Source organism: Heterodontus francisci, chromosome 5, assembly GCF_036365525.1.
Source record: "Heterodontus francisci isolate sHetFra1 chromosome 5, sHetFra1.hap1, whole genome shotgun sequence".
Classification (NCBI taxonomy): domain Eukaryota; kingdom Metazoa; phylum Chordata; class Chondrichthyes; order Heterodontiformes; family Heterodontidae; genus Heterodontus; species Heterodontus francisci.
In genome coordinates, this window is record NC_090375.1 from 114450613 (window position 1) to 114472985 (window position 22373).

General features: G+C 41.8%; 1 protein-coding gene across 1 annotated transcript in view; it reads left to right on the forward strand.

The window, feature by feature from the left end:
* Positions 1–22373, forward strand: part of adhfe1 (alcohol dehydrogenase iron containing 1) — a 64570-nt gene that overhangs the window by 33282 nt on the left and 8915 nt on the right. Inside the window, exons 9-12 of the mRNA XM_068031927.1 lie at positions 4318–4470; positions 14734–14832; positions 17829–17907; positions 21463–21559. Coding sequence (XP_067888028.1) covers positions 4318–4470; positions 14734–14832; positions 17829–17907; positions 21463–21559 — 428 coding nt within the window. The remainder of the gene's footprint in view (positions 1–4317; positions 4471–14733; positions 14833–17828; positions 17908–21462; positions 21560–22373) is intronic.

Below are 22373 nucleotides of genomic sequence, written 5' to 3' on the forward strand. Positions count from 1 at the left end.
TTCACAATCTGGCAATCATGAGAGACCCACGTTGCAACCAGCAATTCTGCCAGTGGGTCAAGGAAGAGGAGAAAAAGGAGGAGATTCAGGAGCAGGAGGAACACAAGGAGGAACAGGGGAAGCACCAGAGGCTTCCAGGTAGACAGCCCATACCTGCGAGGGATGTTCACCGCCATCTAATTGAAGACCACTGTAAGGCAGGTCACTGAGGCTCTGCATGCAAAGACAGCTGAATACATTTCATTCTGTCTTTCCAGAGAAAAGTAGGCAGAATGAGCAATAAAAACAAGAAATGCTGGAAATACTCAGCAGGTCTGGCAGCATCTGTGGAGAGAGAAGCAGAGTTAACGTTTCAGGTCAGTGACCCTTCTTCAGAACTAGCAAATATTAGAAATATGAAAGGTTATAAGCAAGTAAAGCGGGGGAGGGGCAAGAGATAACAAAGGAGAAGGTGTAAATAGGACAAAGTCACAGAATAACTGACCAGAAAGTCATGGAGCAAAGGCAAACAATATGTTAATGGTGTGTTGAAAGACAAAGCATTAGTACAGATAGGGTGTTAATAGACTGAAAATTGAACAGCCGCAAGTATAAACATGAAAAAAAAACAGTGGGTAAGCAAACTGAACAAACTAAGATGAAATAAAATAAACACAAAAAAAAATTATAAAAAAGGAAAAAGAAAAAAAAAACTGAAAATAAAAGTAAAATGGAGCCCGTCATGCTCTGAAATTATTGAACTCAATGTACAGTCTGGCAGGCTGTAGTGTGCCTAACGGGTAAATGAGATGCTGTTCCTCGAGCTTGTGTTGATGTTCACTGGAACACTGCAGCAATCCGAGGACAGAGATGTGAGCATGAGAGCAGGGCGGAGTGTTGAAATGGCAAGCAACCTGAAGCTCGGGGTCCTGCTTGTGGACTGAGCAGAGGTGTTCTGCAAAGCGGTCACCCAGTCTGCGTTTGGTCTCCCCAATATGGAGGAGACCACATTGTAAGCAGTGAATACAGTATACTACATTGAAAGAAGTACAAGTAAATCGCTGCTTCACCTGAAAGGAGTGTTTGGGGCCAGGGACAGTGAGGAGAGAGGAGGTAAATGGGCAGGTATTACACCTCCTGCGATTGCAGGGGAGGTTGCCGTGGGAAGGGGACGAGGTGGTGGGGGTAATGGAGGAGTGGACCAGGGTGTCAAGGAGGGAACGATCCCTTCGGAATGCTGACAGGGGAAGGGAGGGGAAGATGCGTTTGGTAGTAGCATCATGCTGGAGGTGGCGGAAATGGCGGAGGATGATCCTTTGGATATGGAGGCTGATGGGGTGGAAAGTGAAGACAAAGGGAACCCTGTCGCAGTTCTGTGAGGGAGGGGAAGGGGTTAGGATAGAGATGCGGGAAATGGGCCGGACACGGTTGAGGGCCCTGTCAACCACAGTGGGGGGCAATCCTCAGTTGAGGAAAAAGGAAGACATATCAGAAGTGCTGTCATGGAAGGTAGCATCATCAGAGCAGATGCGTCGGAGACAGAAAAACTGGGAGAATGGAATGGAGTCCTTACAGGAGGCAGGGTGTGAAGTAAGTGTAGTCGAGGTAGTTGTGGGAGTCAGTGGGCTTATAATGGATATTAGTAGACAGCCTATCCCCAGAGATGGAGATAGAGAATTGAGGAAGGGAAGGGAAGTGTCAGAGATGGACTATGTAAAGGTGAGAGAAGGGTGAAAATTAGAAGCAATACCACTACCAAATGCATCTTCCCCTCCCTTCCCCGTCAGCATTCCGAAGGGATGGTTCTGTCCGTGACACCCTGGTCCACTCCTCCATTACCCCCACCACCTCGTCCCCTTCCCATGGCACCTTCCCCTGCAATCGCAGGAGGTGTAATACCTGCTCATTTACCTCCTCTCTCCTCACTATCCCTGGCCCCAAACACTCCTTTCAGATGAACAGCGATTTACTTGTACTTCTTTCAATGTAGTATACTGTATTTGCTGCTCACAATGTGGTCTCCTCTACATTGAGGAGACCAAACGCAGACTGGGTGACCGCTTTGCGGAACACCTCCGCTCAGTCCGCAAGCAGGACCCTGAGCTTCCGATTGCCTTGCCATTTCAACACTCCCCTCTGCTCTCATACTCACATCTCTGTCCTGGGCTTGCTGCAGTGTTCCAGTGAACATCAATGCAAGCTCGAGGAACAGCATCTCATTTACTGATTAGGCACACTACAGCCTGCCGGACTGAACATTGAGTTCAGTAATTTCAGAGCATGACAGCCCCCCCATTTTACTTTTATTTTCTGTCTTTTTTTCTTTTTTTATATTTTTTTGTGTTTATTTTATTTTATTTCATCTTAGTTTGTTCAGTTTGCTTACCCACTTTTTTTTCATGTTTGTACTTGCGGCTGTTCAATTTTCAGTCCATTAACACCCTATCTGTACTAATGCTTTGTCTTTCAACACACCATTAATATATTGTTTGCCTTTGCTCCATGACCTTCTGGTCAGCTATTCTGTGACCTTGTCCTATTTACACCTTCTCCTTTGTTATCTCTTGCCCCACTCCCGCTTTACTTGCTTATAACCCTTTACATTTCTAATATTTGCTAGTTCTGAAGAAGGGTCACTGACCTGAAACGTTAACTCTGCTTCTGTCTCCACAGATGCTGCCAGACCTGCTGAGTATTTCCAGCATTTCTTGTTTTTATTTCAGATTTCCAGCATCTGCAGTATTTTGCTTTTATTTTAGGCAGAATGAGCACACAGGTTTGCCAGGATTGCAGGTTTCCCCACGGTGCAGGGTGCTATTGACTGCACACAAGTCGATCTGTGAGCACTGGATGTTAATTCTGAGATGTACTGCAACCAGAAGGGCTTCCACTCCCTCACTATCCAGCTGGTAGTCCACTGCACCATCTGCATTTGAACCATGAGACACCAGAGGATGGCTACAGGGCTATTGGCTAACCACCTGGCTCGTGTCTGATGAGCAATCCATCCACATGTGGGCAGTATGCATATAACGAGAGCCATGCTGCCACATGAAATGTCATTGAACAGACCAATGGGATGCTTAACCAACACTTCCAATGTCTGGACGGCTCTGGAGGATCCCTGCAGTACTCACCAGAGCATGTGTCAAAATTCTTTGTGATCTGCTGCACCCTGCACAACCTCACTATCATGACAGCATATCCCTTACCACCAGGTATACAGTGAGTAGCTGAGGCGGAGGAAGGGAAGAAGCAGCCAACCCAGCCCCTTCCAGCTGCGCTATTCATGATTGTCTCATACAACTGTGGTACCAGTGAACACTACCCCACTTCCCATTCACCAACAGTCCCAGACTTTACCTCCCCTCTGTTCCTGATGATCACAGCATCCTCTTGGCCACAATGCAGAAATAAAAGGCACCACAAAACAAACATTCCAAACCAACTTCATAAGTCAAACCATCCAGTATTCCATACAAAAGTCAATTAATCGTTGTTGTGCCTTCACTTAGTGCCTGTCATCCATATACCTTTGCCTGTCCTGGTGCCCCTACACAATGCTTGCCCAGTGGCTGCAGCATGGCTGGTGGAAAGCTGATGACTTTCAGTGGGGGTGACTGAGGATGACCTTGAGCAACTCTGGCCCTAGAAGACCCAGCTTTGGACTGCACCATCTTGGCATCGGTAGCAGCAGTCTGTGATGGCTGACTGACAGGTAACAGCAAGGGCACTAGTGGGAGCACAAGTGCTGTCATACTGAGAAGGACAGCAGTTTTGTGCTCCACAAAGCCACTGTCACACCCCGTAGTTTCTTTAGTAAGGAGTGTGAGAGGCCAGGCTTTGGAATTGTTATTAGGAAGGAGGGACTGAGTGGGAGTACAGGCTGACAGGGAGCCAGCCAGGTGCTTAGCAACAGAGAATGGAGGTGAGCTAAATTACCCACCCTTTTCTAGTACAGGATGGCAGTGATACTAGCAGGCCAAGGCCATGAAAGGTGTAGCTATGGAACAAGACTGCTGAGGATGATCTAGAAGTAGGACTGGGAAGGGACAATGCGTAAGAACAGTTGTCCAGAAAGCTATCTGGGAACTTGCCACCCATGGGTCACCAGCCAATCACATGAAGGCAAAAGAACCACAAACCAAATTGCTCGAAGAGTAACAGAGGCTTGGATGCAGAATTTAAAAGAGCAGTCAGATAGCTAAAAGAAAATCTGAACTCTCTTTTTAATAATATGCAAACTCTTTTCCAATTGAAAAGTAAAGTTTAAATTTCTTCACTGTATTCCACACAGGAAAGATGTTTAAAGTTCTTGACACTCTCTCTTGTCTGTAGTCATGCACTGGAGTCCTACACAGCTCTTCCTTACAACTTACGATCGCCATGCCCCCCAAACCCAATCAATCGTCCAGCTTATCAAGGGAGCAACCCTATCAGTGATGTATGGTCCATGCACGCGCTAAGAATTGTGGCCAAGTACATGAAAAGGTAATGCAAAGCCTATTATCTCTGCTATTAATGCTACAGCCTTTCATAATTTTGTGTTTTTTGTACGGGGAGGAGTACTGCTTATGAAGAAATTACTTAAGATGTCAAATTTAAATTATTGAAAAAGAAAGTGTTTTCCAGAAAAGAGTTGGGATTTGTAATGTGTGTTCATAGTGCTGATTATACTATTAGCCCCTGGCTGCTGCCAATCACAAAGATAAACAACAGAGGTCGGCGTAGTAATTCCAGAAACAGTGATCATCAACATGAGTCTAAGTAAGAAAAAAATGTTTAAAATCTATTATGGGGAGCAAAATTAATTTTATTGTTCAGAGTTACTTACCTCCTGCAATATGTTGGGAAAAAATGAAATGTTGCATCTTCAAATGTAACCAATATGTAATCATCTATAGTTTACAGGTTAGTGTTTGGTTTATCCTGTACAGCTAACTTGTTTTCTTCTGTGTTTCTTTTCTAATTTACTGTACACTGTACATGGTTAAAGTTAAAAAGAAAATTGTATATTTATTACACTTTGGGTAAATGCTACAGGACTGAATTTATGAACAACTGTTTTGTTTGTAGAGTACAATTTTTAGCCCAGGTGGGTCACTTGACACCACATATTGAATTCACATCAAGAGGGAAGAATTGCCCAAAGTGATGACCTCCCTTGGTTCATGATCAGTCTAAATGACAAGCAGTTGGGATGGGGAAGGAGAGGATGACCAACCTAACCTCCAACAGGAGCTCTAACATTTCTTAGTGTGACCATTACAAGGGAGGAGAGAGGGCAGGAAGAGTTGCCTTTTTGAATCTTGTACCTGCTGATCACAAGACATCTTAGAGAAGTGTGTGACCTAGCATAACATAACAGAAGAAACTGCATGACAATGAGTGAACTGCAAGGGAGGAGAAAAGGGCAATCTATAAAGATGGTATTATTAGGCTGGTGTATGTCATGGTCCTGTAGTTTTTTTTTCGGGAATATGCGATGTACCTTTAAGGCTTTCAAAGGATCAGTACTGCTTTAAGAACCAGCAGGCCTCCGAAGTTACCGAGAAGGTGCATTTTCGTTGCCTTGGATACAGCCACTTGGATTGAGCATCATGCGATACATTTATTACAATTCAATTTTGAACTGGCTTTTAGTTGAAGACAGTCTGTTCTAACAGAGAACACAGATAGACAGTTGGTGTTAGCACCTGAAAAAAGAGCTCTCAGCCATTTAAACTGAAGGAAGAGAATTGTCTGTTTAATTATTATTATCTCTCAAAATTCAAAAAAAAAAAGTCAAGCCAAAACACAGATCTCTGGTAATTTAAACTGAAGGAAGGCAAGTTAGACTGACAATCTTTTATCCCTCAAAAGCTCTAAAGTCAGATTGATTCTATTGAAAGTGTTTGCAAGTTGTTAATTGTTGAAATTCACTGGAGAAGGAAAGCATCACTTACTGCTGGAATTAGACTACGGACTGTTCTACTGTGGAAGAACCTTTATTTTCCCCATCGGGCATTTGTGAGGACTTCAACATTGGACTGTAAATTTGCAAATACTCTTAATTTTTTCCATTTTAAATGTTGTTTATATCTTCATAGTATTTAAGAATTTTGTTTTTTTAATTAAACAGTTAAGTTGTTTTAAAGATACCTGGTTTGGTTAGCCTCATTCGGGGGTTAATAAATAGTACAATTTGACTGGGTCTTTCTTTAATTTGGAAAGTTTAAAACGATATGTTAGGTGATCTGTGGAGAGACGGGATTGAATTAACAGTGCGTTTCTCCCACCACAATCAGAATTGTATATTTTGATTGGGGGCTTTGACTGGAGTGGTCGGTCATAACATTAACATATTTATACATAAATTGCTGGTGTATTTGAAAGTCCTTTGAAAGTACTTTTTTGAAAATAACAGTGAAACTTTTTTCACATATTAAAACATAATTACTTGTATATTAAGGTCCAGGCTATTAGGTCAGTGTTTCTCAAACATTTTTGATTGAAGAATCCCTTTCTCTAAATGGATTAGTAAACACAGACCCCACCCCCCCCCCCCCCCAGTATAAATTATAAAACACTATCTATTACTTATAATATGAAAGCTTTGCATGTAAAGAGTGTTTTAATAATGTTTAGAAGAAAACAGGTATTTCTTTGAGTTTAAGTGTTAGTACTTTAATATTTAAACAAAACTCTCCTCTTGAACAAGGCTGAACTTATCTCGTGCGCACCATCAGCCTTCATAACTGTGGATCAACCTGGCAATTTTCCTGCCTTTCTCAGCACTCTTCCATGCACGCTTCCCTCTGAGGTGAGACAGCCAGCCCACTCTGCACTGCACATGCCTCCCAGCTCGCACCAAGCTTGCCTTAGTAAGCACTTTCAGATTATTTTGTAGACCCCCAGCATGACCCTGGGTTTGCAGACCCCAGTTTGAGAACCACTGTATGAGGTTATTTTAAGTAAAATATGTGACATGAGCACATATTATTAAATTTCTGATAATCGAAGCACCTCGAACAATGTTTGTTGCATTGATAGATTTTCCCTGTCTTCATCTTATATTTGATTAACTGTAAATTCAACTTTATGTCATGTCTGTCCTACAGCAAGCCTGAACCTTGCAGCTGGGTAAAGTCAAGTTAACCTGTCATACTGATCAGTTTGTTTGGGATTAAAGTTGTATGTAAATGATTTTTCTTCCATGCTGGAGCAAAATATTTTTTCTATATACAAATGAAAGATGTAGATATGTTACGAAATCATGATGCATCGAACTCATGATCAAGGTCAAAAGCAAAATACTGAGGATGCGGGAAATCTGAAATAAAAAGAGAAAATGCTGGAAATACTCAGCTGGTCAGGCAGCATCTGTGGAGCGAGAAACAGAGTTAACGTTTCAGGTCGATGACCTTTTGATCTTCTGATGAAAAGACATTAACCTGAAATGTTAACTCTGTTTTTCTCTGTCCATAGATGTTCCTGACCTGCTGAATATTTCCAGCATTTTCTGTTTCTATTTCATGATCAAGGTTATACATTATGTTTTTAAATTTTTACCTCAGATATTTTCTTCAAGTTCAATACCAAAGGCAACTCCCATAAATGAGCCCTTACTTCCTTCAAACTGAAGTGCATCTTTAACTGCTTAATATCTGGGTAGCTGTAATGAGTCAAGGAGCTGAGTAAAAGTCCTTCTCACTCTATTCTGGCTTATTGGAGATATCAAGTGCCACCAGATAATCCCCTTCACTTTGGTAAACAGAAAAGTAAACATGCTGTCAGACTTTAGGCTAAGAATTGTTAAGCAATTTTGTTAAACAATTTAAATAAATTAGTGATGATCACTAGGCAAGCCTTATTGCAAATAATTTGCATATGTACCATAATCATATAATTAATTTTTCAATTAAAAAATCCACAAGGTTGTGTAAAGAATGACTTGTTTTGATTGTGGTGCTTCTAAATAACCATCCAGCATCACAGTTAATCAGCTCTTCACACGTATCTGCAGCCTTGTGTCTGCCGACACAACCGACCTTAAAAGCTTGAGCCTTTGCATGCAATAATCAGCTGCCAAAATGAGGTCTAATCACCGCTATCTACAGATGTGGGAGTGTGGGTACCAGCGGGTGGGCACAGAGCATCTCTTGACCACTCTTCAAACCTAGCAGCTTGATGGAATTTTCTGGAAAATTCAATTATGTTTTCTTTATGCAGCAATATACTACAGATGCTACTGACATCCCCAATGACCTCCCAAAAGAGCATGAGGCAGTAATGTTCAAAACAGTTGTTACCTTTACAGCTGCTGGCAGCATCATTACTGCCCGTCAATTCTAGAAACATAGAAAATAGGAGCAGGAGTAGGCCATTCGACCCTTCGAGCCTGCTCTGCCATTCATTATGATCATGGCTGATCATCCAACTCAGTAACCTGTTCCCGCTTTCACCCCATACCCTTTGATCCCTTTAGACCCAAGAGCTACATCTAACTCCTTTTTGAAAACATACAATGTTTTGGCCTCAACTGCTTTCTGTGGCAGCAAATTCCACAGGCTCACCACTCTCTGGGTGAAGAAATTTCTCCTCATCTCAGTCCTAAATGGTTTACCCCGTATCCTGAGACTATGACCCCTGGTTCTGGACTCCCCCACCATCAGGAACATTCTTCCTGCATCTACCCTGTCAAGTCCTGTTAGAATTTTATAGGTTTCTATGAGATCCCCCCTCACTCTTCTGAACTTCAGCAAATATAATCCTAACTGACTCAATCTCTCCTCATACGTCAGTCCCGCCATCCCAGGAATCAGTCTGATAAACCTTCGCTGCACTCCCTCTATAGCAAGAACATCCTTCCTCAGATAAGGAGACCAAAACTGCACACAATATTCCAGGTGTAGCCTCACCGAGGCCCTGTATAATTGCAGCAAGACATCCCTGCTCCTGTACTCAAATCCTCTCGCTATGAAGGCCACCACTTTTTTACCACCTGTTGCACCTACATGTTTACCTTCAGCAACTGGTGTACGAGAACACCCAGGTCTCGCTGCATATTCCCCTCTCTCAGTTTATAGCCGTTCAGATAATAATCTGCCTTCCTGTTTTTTCTACCAAAGTGGATAACCTCACTTTTATCAACTTGTCCAAATCCCCCAAAGCCTCTCTGCATCCTCCTCACAACTCGCCCTCCCACCCAGTTTTGTGTCATCTGCAAATTTGGAGATATTACATTTAGTTCCCTCATCAAAATCATTAATATATATTGAGAATAGCTGGGGTCCTAGCACCGGTCACTGCCTGCCATTCGGAAAAAGACGCATTTATCCCTACTCTTTGTTTCCTGTCTGCCAACCAATTTTCTATCTATTGCAATACACGACCCCGCTTCCCATGCGCTTTAATTTTACACGCTAATCTCTTATGTGGGACTTTGTGGAAAGCCTTCTGAAAGTCCAAATAAACCACATCCACTGGCTCCCCTTCATCAACTCGACTAGTTACATCCTTGAAGAATTCTAGTAGATTTGTCAAGCACGATTTCCCTTTCGTAAATCCATGCTGACTCTGTCCGATTCTACCACTGTTCTCCAAATGTTCTGCTATAAAATCTTTGATAATGGACTCTAGAATTTTCCCCACTACTGACGTCAGGCTGACTGGTCTATAATTCTCTGCATTCTCTCTACCTCCCTTTTTAACTAGTGGGGTTACATTAGCTACCCTCCAATCTGTATGAAATGTTCCACAGTCTATAGAATCTTGGAAGATGACCACCAATGCATCCACTATTTCTAGGGCCACTTCCTTAAGTACTATCGGATGCCTACCATCAGGCCCTGGGGATTTATTGGCCTTCAATCCCATCAATTTCCCCAACACCATTTCTCGACTAATACTGATTTCTTTCAGTTCCTCTCTCACACAAAGCCCTGTGTTCCCCAACATTTCTGATACGATATTTGTGTCCTCCTTTGTGAAGACAGAACCAAAATATGCATTTAGTTGTTCAGCCAGTTCTTTGTTCCCCATAATAAATTCCCCTGTTTCTGATTGTAAGGGTCCTACATTTGTCTTCACCAATCTTTTTCTCTTCACATATTTATAGAAACTTTTACAGTCAGTTTTTATGTTCACCGCAAGCTTGCTCTCATACTCTATTTTCCCCTTCTTAATCAATCCCTTGGTCCTCCTTTGCTGAATTCTAAACTGCTCCCAATCCTCATGTCTGTTGTTTTTTTTTGGCCAATTTATATGCCTCTTCCTTGGATCTAATGCTATCTCTAATTTCCCTTGAAAGCCATGGTTTGGCTACCTTTCCCGTTTTACTTTTGCACCAGACAGGGATAACCAATTGTTGCAGTTCATCCATGCGCTCTTTAAATGTTTGCCATTGCCTATCCGCCGTCATCCCTTTAAGTAACATTTCCCAATCCGTCATAGCCATCTCGCACCTCATACCTTTGTAGTTTCCTTTACTAAAATTCAGGACCCTAGTGTCAGTCAGTTGCCAGCATTCGCCAGAGCTGGCGGGCAGCCATAAAGACAGGGCTAAATTGTGGCGAGTCGAAGAGACTTAGTAGTTGGCAGGAAAAAAGACAGAGGCACAAGGGGAGAGCCAACTGTGCAACAGCCCCGACAAACAAAATTTCTCTGCAGCACCTGTGGAAGAGCCTGTCACTCCAGAATTGGCCTTTATAGCCACTCCAGGCGCTGCTTCACAAACCACTGACCACCTCCAGGCGCGTATCCATTGTCTCTCGAGATAAGGAGGCCCAAAAGAAAAGAAAAAGAAAGAAGTGTCAGAATCAACTACGTCACTCACCCTCTTGATGAAGAATTCTATCATATTGTGGTCGCTCATCCCCAAGGGGTCTCGCACCACTAGATTGTCAATTATTCCTCTCTCATTTCACAATACCCAGTCTAGGATGGCCTGCTCTCTAGTTGGTTCCTCAACGTATTGGTCCAGAAAACCATCCTGTATACACTCCAAGAATTCCTCCTCTATTGTGACTAATTTGATTTGCCCAATCTGTATGCAGATTAATGTCACCCATAATTACAGATGTTCCTTTATCGCATGCATCTCTAATTTCCTGTTTAATGCCATTCCCAACATCACCACTACAGTTTGGGGGTCTATATACAACCCCCTCTAACGTTTTTTGCCCCTTAGTGTTTCTCAGCTCTACCCATACAGATTCCACATTGTCAGAGCTAATATCTTTCCTCACTATTGCATTAATTTCCTCTTTAACCAGCAATGCAACTCCACCGCCTTTTGCTTTTTGTCTGTCCTTCCTAAATACTGAATACCCCTGGATGTTCATTTCCCATCCCTGGTCACCATGCAGCCATGTCTCCGTAATCCCGACTATATCATACCCGTTTACATCTAGTTGCGTGATTAATTCATCCACTTTATTGCGAATGTTCCGCCTGTTAAGGCACAAAGCCTTAAGGCTTGTCATTTTATCATTATTTGTCCCCTTCCCACTATTTCTCACTGTGGCCCTGTTTGATTCTGGCGCTTGATTTCTCTGCCTGTCACTTTTCTTATTCCCCTTACTGTCTTTTGTTCTTGTCTTTGATCCCCCTTCCTCTGACTCCTTGCAAAGGTTCCCATCCCCCTGCCATTTTAGTTTAAACCCTCCCCTACCACTCCAGCCAATACTCCCCCTAGGACGTCAGTCCTGGTCCTGCCCAGGTGTAACGCGTCCAGTTTGTACTAGTCCCACCTCCCCCTCACACCATCTCTACAGCTACGTATTCATCTGATCTATCCTGCTGCCAGTCTTCCTGCAACAAATGAAATATTCAGGCACAACTTCCTTGGTCAATGTGAGCCTGAGAAGACATTGCACCTCAATAAGGCTCAGGTAACTATCTCAGTACAATATATTTGGTTGGCAGGATATCCGTAAGCAGGAACCCTCCTCTGACAATGTTGCCTCCCTTTCCTGGCGTCCTGCAGTTTCTGCTCATCCTCCTTTTCTTCCCCTCTCTTGCTCCATGTAGTATGAGTCAAATGGGATGTTGAATGGGATACCCATTGTATAATGAGCGAGAATGATGGAAAGGATTAAATAATCCCTTCACATTGAAGGATAAATCTTATGGTCAATAACTGTAATATTAAGTGGCGGCTCCAATAACTGTAGCAGTAGCAAAAATAACACATGGGATTCAGCCCATCAGTTTGAAACATCCCATTTAACTTTAATGCCCTTTTTGTGCCAAATTGGGGAAAGGATTGTGGTGTGTTGGGAGTATTAATGATAATTTTCTTTAATTCACCGACTGGAGATCTAAATTTATATTATTTTAAAAGACATTTCTCAAAGACCAGCTCAAAGGATAACTTTGCTGGCAGCTTAAGATGGCTACCTAATTTGCAACACTGTATCCTCCACTGCAAGGCTTGTGAGGAGGGAGATTAAATGTCTGCTCATGCCCCAGCAAGAACCAAGGAAGTTTAAAGGAACTACCTGTTCTTTTTAGCAAGCAAGAAATGCTGCTATCTGCAATATTTGAATGACTGAGTGACTGTCATGTGACAAGCCCCTCCCCATCTGTGGTTTTAAGCTTGACTCTTTCTGAAGCAGAGAAAGGAGAAACAACTGGACTCTGACACATGCAGACCCAAGTTGGGGGGGGGGAGGGGGTGGTGGGTGGTGGTGGTCTCTCTCTCTCTCTCTCTCTCTCTCTCTCCAGCTGAAAGCCTTTAAATCTTGCCTGTTGACTGACCTCCTTTGCATACTCCGGTTACAATCAGAAACCCCGTTGGAGAATATCATCCGCATCGCTGTCTCCAAGAGACCCACCAAACCAGTCATCTACCTCATTAAACTAAAAGCCTCAGGGCCATCAAATTCAGCTAGAAGCCAGATGAATCACCAAACATCACAGACTGTATACCCCTTTTTTCTATGGACTCTAACTCAAACAAAAATCTGCCTTTCCCCATTCTGTAACCTATTTATGTGAATGTAAACCTCTATTGTGTGTGAGTGAAAGTTGGTGCGTTGTTTATTATTTTTATTAGTTCAGTTTAGGTACAATAAAGTTAACCTCTTTCTTTTTTAACTCAAGAAAACCTGGCCGATTGGTTCTGGTTATGATCATAGCAGGTAAGTAATCAAACACCTACTGAATTAGCCAGAACATCCACTTTAAGGAAGAATTAAATCTGTTGTCAAACATCGAGGGAAAAGAGGGAAGGATTGTGACCTCTCCTCACTTGACCGTAACAGGAGGTATAATCTGGCAGTACTGGAGTGTTGTGATGATCTGGCAGTATCATCGGGAGCAGTCTTGTATGGAAGAGGTTCAGGGAATTTGAACCAAATCTGCCTTTGGATCCTGTTGAACCATGAGACCCCAATTTCTATGATGTTCCTTCTCATCAGCCTCCTCTCCTGAACCATCTGCTGCTTTTTCTGGACAGTCAAGATTCCCCCTCCCTCTCCCTGCACCAACCCCTCTCCACCACCCCCCACCTCATTGCTTTTTTCATTGTCAGCCATTTCCTGACTTTGTGTTATCACCTTAAAGCATTTAAAAGTAAATTTTCCACATCTTAAAATGAATGGATGAAAACCCATGGTTGGGGCTGCACATTTTGCTGTTATGTCCTTGTACATGCACCAGTGGCACAGAAGTGGAAAATTGACTCTTTAGTATGCTATTATGAGTTTTCTAAATTATAGTTTTTAATAAACATAAATTTCATAAACAAAGCTACCTTATAAAATGCTCAAAATTAATTTTTGGTGCATTTTCAAAGTTGTTTTAGCCTGAAAGATTGTTCAGAAGAGAAAGGTTGTTTAACTGAGTTTTCAACAGCAATAAGCAAGTGAGTGACAAAAAAAATCATTTTCAATGAGCAATCACAGTATTGTCAGAAAAGAAACCAAAATCACAGATCCTGCTAATAACAGGTGTTGGCCACCTGTGAGCAGTTCATAATAGAAAATAGCAGTTTTAAATAAATCACATCACTTGACTAAAATAAAGCTGGCAGAATTTAACCTCCAGTTTATTTTAAAGTCTTTTGGAAAAAATAGAAACTCTCCAATCCTCACAGAATGAAGGGACCCTTCTTATCCTTCAACTTGTGCTGCTGCACAGGCGACATGAGGAATAAATTCTGGCAACTGTGCTTACATAATGCGCAAATGTAGTTGAAAGCTCTATCCAATGGTTCAGATAAAATTATTAAGGCAAATCCAAGCTTTTGAGACAGGCTCAGGCCTTTAAGTAAAAATTATGTATTAAAAGATACAAAGTCAGTTTAATGGATAAATTTGATCACATTATTTTTGAGGAAAAATATGGTGAAGATGATGAATATTTTTCACAAAAGCATTTGAGTGATTTAATTGGTTCATCAAAGTATGCCAGCAAAATTTTACATTGAAATGTTGACGTAGCGATGTAGGATTTTCCCAGTATAAAGGTTTACATATGAATTTTTCATTGTGATGTGTTGGCATATGGGATTATAAAAGCAGGAAGTCAAGTTTGTGGGCAGTAAGTGCACGTCATATACAAGTGCCTGGAATTTCCACCAGGTCTCTCCCAATCACCCACGTAGAAACCTTGGGGACATGTTGTAAACTGCCCTCTAACCCCACATCATCTGAAAGACTACACTTGTTCTTCACTCCCCATGTGCAATGCCATGGGAGATTGTTCAGGTATTTTACATGTGACTACTGTACTGCCTGTAAAATATGAATTTCTCCTTCAAACTACTAGTGCTGTCAGAAATCCTGATGACTTCGAAGCTAGGTTCAACATGCATCTTGCAAGTGTTTTTGCAGGAATTGGCTTTGGAAATGCTGGTGTTCATCTCTGGTAAGCAATGTGATACATTTAGGTTATGAAGTGCCAAATCCTTGATAGGTAGCATGCATATATTTGTTCAAGATGGGGAGAAGCTTCGTATTTTATGATCCTATAGACTGATTTGCCTGTTACTTTCCCTGCTGTGTATAGGCTAATACCCAGCCTTTGAGGCCCTCAGGCTGTGCAGCAGCTGTGCCAAAGGGGAATTCCCCATCTAATATTACTGCAGTGTACCTGCTCCACATAATCCTGTCTAAAATGCTTGCTGGGGTCCATCAAGGAACACCATAAAGGAATTTTTAAAGTCTTGAAAAGTATCTAACATGCTACCTGCAGAGGAATCTTCTTTCAGGCTTAAGCACAAATGTTTTCTTATCCTTTGCTCTTATTGCTGTGGTACAGCTCCACATAGGTGCTGACAATCCTCTAGTACATTGTCTAGGTGGCCATTTTTCAGATGTGAACCTGAATGATAGGTGGCACAATGCTGTTCAACCGAGAGAAGATCAAGGTTAAGCCTGATCTGATGCTTATTCGTTCACAGGTATTTTTCAATAGGGGCCACAAGATAGCAGTCAGAAAGGGGAATATAGCTGGTTTTACCCTTCCTGGCCCAGGGGTGCTGAGACTAATTATGGTGCTCCAACTGCTGCTTTAGCTGAGATCAGTTAACTAGGAACCTAGAAACTTACCTTAGTGCTACAATATGCAATACCTTTCTGCAATAGATTATTGGAGGCTCTAGCATGCAAGCTCTAAGCATAAATTAATTGGCTATGCAAAAGAAATTATAAGCCATATTACATGTGTGTTTTAATAAATAACCCTATATCTTCCTTTGCTTCAAATATTTTCCCTTAAAAATACAATGGTCTCTGCTGCATATCCCTGTGGGAAAGCATGTCCTGCATCAGCAAACTTTTGTGTAAAGAAATATATCCTAACCATTCTCCTCACTCTCTCAATGACAGTTTTACATTGTCACTGACTGAACCAGACAAGATAATCCTTCTTTATTCACTTGATCAAAACTCTTCATGGTCTGCAAAACCTTTATTAAATCTCCTCTTAGCTTTCTATGCTCCAGTATAAATAATACCAATATCTCCAGTCTCCTTTATCACTATAGTTTTCCATCCCTGGCTTACTCCTGGTGAGTCAGTGCTATATGCTCTCCATGATTTTAATGTCCTTTCACTAATTAGCTTAGTGAAAACTCTGAAGATTAAATCCCTAAATTATGAATGAATGCTGGAGGGTATTTTACTGAACCCCCATTGTCAGAGGTCATCTAACTAAATATTTGCCGGCATAGACACGATGGGCTGAATGGACTCCTTCTGTGCTGTAATTTTTCTGTGGTTCTATGGTTCTATTTTGTCTGACTTCTGATTCACATCTTATGATAGAGTTGTCCTGTAAAACTAACTCCTTTAAAGCAAGCTTCAAGCACATTTAGATCCTTTCCATAAAAAGAGGTCATAATATCTAGACACGATATTCCTACAACCCCACGTGTGTATTTGAACCCGTACATCTCTCAGTTCACCCACACCCTTCAGCATCTCTCTATTAGGTGTACACTCTCACTCTCTTTTTCTTCCCAAAATGTATTATATCACACTTACCTGTATTAAATTGCATCTTTACCTGTCTATCCATTTCACTAATCTGTCAAAGGCATCCTGAAGGATTTTACAGGCCTTCTCACTGTTGACGAAAATTACAACTTTTGTGCCATTAACAAATTTTAAGATTGTGCTCCCTATGCCCAAGTCCAATCATCTATATGCACTGAGAACAAAAGTTGAGGGTACACCACTTCTAATCTTTCTCCCATCTGAGTAACACCCATTTACCCTCACATTTTCCTTCCTGTTCATAGTCATAGAGTTATACAGCACAGAAACAGGCCCTTCGGCCATCGTGTCTGTGCCGGCCATCAAGCACTGAACTATTCTAGTCCCATTTTCCAGCACTTGGCCCATAGCCTTGTATGCTATGGCGTTTCAAGTGCTCATCTAAATGCATCTTAAATGTTGTGAGGGTTCCTGCCTCTGCCACCACTTCAGGCAGTGTATTCCAGATTACAACCACCCATTGGGTGAACATTTTTTTCCTCAAATCCCCTCTAAACCTCCTGCCCATTACCTTAAATCTATGCCCCCTGGTTATTGAACCATCCGCTAAGGGAAAAAGTCTCTTCCTATCTAACCTATCAATGCCCTATAATTTTGTATACCTCAGTCATGTCCCCCCTCATCCTTCTCTGTTCTAAGGAAAACAACCCTAGCCTTTTCAGTCTCTCTTCATAGCTGAAATGCTCCAGCCCAGGCAACATCCTGGTGAATCTCCTCTACACTCTCTCCAGTGCAATCACATCCTTCCTATAGTGTGGTGCCCAGAACTGTACACAGTACTCCAGCTGTGGCCTCACTAGCATTTTATGCAGCTCCATCATAACCTCCCTGCTCTTATATTCTATCCCATATGCCTTCCTAACCACCTTACCTACCTGTGCTGCTGTCTTCAGTGATCTATGGACAAGTACACCAATGTCCCTCTGACCTTCTGTACTTCCTAGGGTCCTACCATCCATTGTATATTCCCTTGCCTTGTTAGTCCTCCCAAAATGTATAACCTCACACTTCATCAACCAACTTTCTATCCACAACACCTGAATTTTTCTAATAAGGTTCTTGTGAGACACATTATCTAATGTTTTCTGAAAATTCATATACACTATATCTATCTACTGCACCCACTTTGTCTATCCAGTCACTTCTTCAAAAAAAAACGAAATTGACAAACACAACTTGCCTTTAACAAATCCATACTGGCTCTCAAATAACATGTGAATTTCTAAATGCTCATTAACTTTGTTCTATATGAGTTCTGTTAGTTTTGACATGAGAGTTGTCAAATTATGCTGAATTTTCACAACTCTTGAGTTACAAACAGGCAAATACAGTTACTCAAACCATATGTTTTGTGTACTTTATTAGCCATGGAATGTCCTATCCAGTAGCAGGAATGGTGAAAACCTTTAGAGCCAAGGATTACAATGTGAATCACCCTTTGGTGGTATGTATTTATTTTGAATTGTGCATTCAATATAACAGTGCATATATCTTACAGGAAGTATATTGATAGTGATGTATTACAAAGCAGTAACTTATTTTTGGGTTCAAGAGATGTCACAGACTACAATCGAGATTGATACCTGAATCTAGGCTTAATGCCTAACTTGTAATGTGTTCTTATATATGTTTATTCTATAACGTTGTTCAACAGGTGTCTCCTGAACTCGGTGTAACTCTTTGAAAGTTTCTCACTTAAATGAGAGTGATGAGCAGTGACAAGTTGCAGAAATTACAAGCCATAGGATCAAATATGATCTGCACTTCAGCTCCAAAACTGAAAATTCAAGAAATTAGGCAGGGTTTTTTTTTTGTGGGGGAAGGGTTTTGTGCTGTAGTAGTCAGGTGTTTAGATGGGCAAAATATTTACCCCCATTCCCAACGACATGATGCATTAGTCAATCCTTAAAAGACTTGCATTAGAGCCTAAGTAAAAGGTAATGTTTTATTCCTTTAACAATAATACAAGGAAAGTGTAATTTATTATAGTAACACAAGAAAGCTGTTATCATAGCATAGAGGTATTAATACAACAATACTTGTGGCTTTTTGTCAGTCCAGTTTTTTTTGTCCTTTAACTGCAGCAGATTGGACACCCCAGTTCTGTACCCTGACGGTACAGATGACAAAGGATGTCAGACTGTTGCATGTGTCCCATGTGACTCCAACTCCAGTGATCTTACACCAAGTAGCTCAAATTGCAGTAAGGAATTTTGTCATACTGAATGTTACAGGGTGATGATGTGTGTATTGTTAAAGAATGTTATCACGTGCAACCTCTGTTACCTGTTCAGAAGTTGCTACTGTTTTGATCAGTTCTCACAGTCAATGTGTCTAATTTAGCTGAAGTGATACCCAGATGAATACCAATTCTTTCATCACCAACTCAGCTTTTTCTCCTCATAAATATTGATTCAGCTGGTGGTTAATTGACTAAAGGCAGCAGTTGGAACTGGCATATTCACCACATGGGGTTAACCCTTTACATCCAGTATATAATGTATCATTAATAAATTAAATGCAATTTTTTTAGTTAGAAAAGCTTCTAATTTTAAAGAACTCCTCTTCTACATGAAGTCAACACATTCAGAATTTGATGGTGTATTTAAGATAGGTAAATGTACAGCCACTTACAGTTATGTAGCACTCCTCACATGAATCACATACAAGAATGTCTGAGCTCTTTACAATGCTGGGAAGTGGGCATTGAGCAGAAAGTATTGTAATTTTAAGGAAAGACTGAAGGCATGGTTCATGTGATAAGTCTTTAGGGGATATCTGAAAGTAGAGTAATAGGTGAAATAGCAAAGTGATTTTGAAAGAGAATTCCAGCGGGCAAGGGTGTAATGGCTGAAAGAATAGCATCTGATGGTGAAGTTCAGGAGCAACCAGTGCTCCATAGTCACAGGAGTAAAGGACAGAAGCTGTGATGTAGGCAGAAGGTTGCACAAGCATAATTTAGTGTGAATACCCAGAGATTTGAAAACAAGGTTAAGAATCTTGAAAGTTAGTTCAAGAAAGAGCTAGTGGAGTTGGATGAAAGTCGGATGTTGGATATGCAGAATCCTGTGTAGGAGAGGATTCAGACTGCAGATTCGCTAAAGTGTATGAAGGATAAAGGCAAACAAGGAAAATATTAGAGCCATCAATCCTTGAGAGGATGAAAACATGGATGAATGTTTTGTTAGACGAGGGTATGAGATAGGGTTGTAAGTGGGCAGTGTTCCTGAGATGGAAGAAGGAAGTATTGGTAATCAGCTGGAAATGAGGTAGAAAATTCAGCTTAGGGTCAAACAGAAAACCAAGGTTTGATACCTCCAGGCTGAGCTTGAGAGAGCAGTCGGAGAAGTGAATGGAGTCATTGGCAGAGACATGTAGGTGTTGGTGATGGTGACTGCCACAAAGAATAGCTTTAGTTTTGTCAACATTGATCTATTGGAAGTTACAGTTTATTCAGGATTTTGATGAAGAAGGGACACTTGAGAGAAACACCAGGGTTTATAAGATTGGGATTGGGTTGCGAGAGGAGGCAGAAGTGGCCAAGCATTTGGTTTCAGTTTTGGAAGCAGAAGTCTTGACTGCCACACATTTTTGTGTTGCCCTGTAGTATATTAATCAGTCTTTTATTATAAATTTATATTTCTTACCGATAAGCATTCATTTGGAAATAGTGTTTGATGCTTGAAATTGACAATAAAGCAATGATCAGTTTTATAGTACAGTTACAGAAATTAAAAGAGCTTTCGGTCAGTAGAGGGCACTGTTATCTAATCCTTATGTGCAGTTAAGTTAATGTTATTAGCATCAGAACTGGGCAATTTCACATTCAAAACTTGTACTGTTTGTTTGAATCAATATGTAACATACTTCCTTTTGTCCAACTCGCTCCTGAATCATTTTTCCAAACCTTTGTACAATGCAGCTTTCTAATCCTAACTTTATTCTCAATCAACTTCCGTTTCTCAAAACACTTAACAGCATTTGAAAAGTTGTTAAGATTGTTCAAGACCCAATTGAATGGCATTCTACCTGCCCATTTGAATTTTACAAGGAGTGCACAGGGGCCATAGGGGCCCCAGCAGGTATTTAAGGGCAGCAAAGGGGAAGCAGCTGAGATCATTGGTGCATTCGGCAACCATGGAGTCAGGGAGCTGGCCTTCACAGGAAAGCTGGTGCAGCACTGCCAGAGCATTTAGCATGGACGAGGGGGAGTTGAGGAGCCAGGGATCTGGGGTTGATCCTCCATTGTGCCATCAAGCTCCTGGCATGGGAGTCAATCAAGAGGCAGGTGGGGTGGGCGTTGTTGAGGAAGCAACTGGTAGAGTGGCCCTTTATACCAGCAGTTCCCAAGTGCCATGGGCATTGTCTATTCAGGAGATGGGCCCTCCAGCGGGCAGGAGAACCTGAGAGTGAGAGAGGTGCAGATATATAGATCGGGTCAGCAGCAACCTTATGGCCACCTGCAGGGGCAACGCCGGGATTGGCAAGCGGCAGAAGGCCACATTTGTCACCCCTTTTCCCTCTTCCAATGGCAGGTCTACACTGTTGGCTAAATGCTTTCTGAGGCTGCTACACAGTTGGTCACAGGCTGCTGGGTAGGAAGGTCTGAGGCAGCATTCTGGTGCTGGAGGCCCTTTAAAGATGCACCAGCACATCCTACCATGCCAGCTGATGACGCGGCTGCCGCTTCACTCCCTGCCTCCAGCCGGTGAATGATCAGCTACCCCTCATTCCAGCCGTTAATCAGCCAGCCGGCACGAGGTTACTCTGATAGTAGGGATCAGAGTGGAAGCGCCAGTGCCACACCCTTCTGCTCCTGCCTACCCCTCCCTGCCAGGTTGAAATCAACAGGGGTGAGTTGCAGATAAAGGAGGAGATCTTGGTGAGGATATCGATTTGGGGATTTGGAAGGAGGTTTATTTTAACCATTTTCTTTCTTTCAAAGAGGTTTACTGCAAATTGCCACTCCTACATAATGGGTGTTGGTCTCTTTCTGCAGCCTCATGGCCTTTCTGTGGTTCTGACCTCGCCTGCAGTCTTCACATTCACAGGCTCTATGTGTCCTGATCGCCACTTGGAAGCTGCTGAAATACTAGGTAGGTGAATGAATTCTCACAAACAACTTCAACAGCATTGGAATTAAGAGTTTGAAAGTGATTTGTAAATTTGTCGATCAAACCTTTTATTTTCTTCTGATTTTTATTTTTCATAATTCCCTTACAAAAACATTTTTTTGGAAATCAAACAAAGTTGCCAACTAACCTAAACTGTCATTAAATGAGATACCATTTGATTCTTTTGTAATTATGTTTGCTCATTAACTGATCTCAGTGACTGACTGAATAAAATACAATGCATTTAATCTGCTTTGATTTTTTTTTCTGGTCAAATCAGCAGTTTTAGATATAAATCCCATGTCATAGAGTCATAGAGTCGCACAGCATAGAAACAGGCCCTTCGGCCCACCGCATCCATGCTGACCATAATGCCTATCTATACTAATCCCACCTGCCTGCATTAATTCCATATCCCTCTATGCCTTGCTCATTCAAGTACCTGTCCAGATGCCTCTTAAATGTCACTACTGTTCCTGCCTCCACCACCTCCTCAGGCAGCTCATTCCAGATACCCACTATTCTTTGTGTGAAACATTTACCCTTTTGATCCCCTTTAAACCTCCTTCCTCTCACCTTAAATCTATGCCCTCTAGTTTTAGACACCCCTACCATGGGAAACAGACTCTGGCTATCTACCCTATCTATGCCTCTCATAATTTTATATACCTCTATCATGTCCCCTCTCAGCCTCCTTCACTCCAGGGAAAACAGACCCAGCCTATCCAATCTCTCTTTATAACTCAAGCCCTCCAAACCAGGCAACATCCTTGTGAATCTTTTCTACACCTTCTCT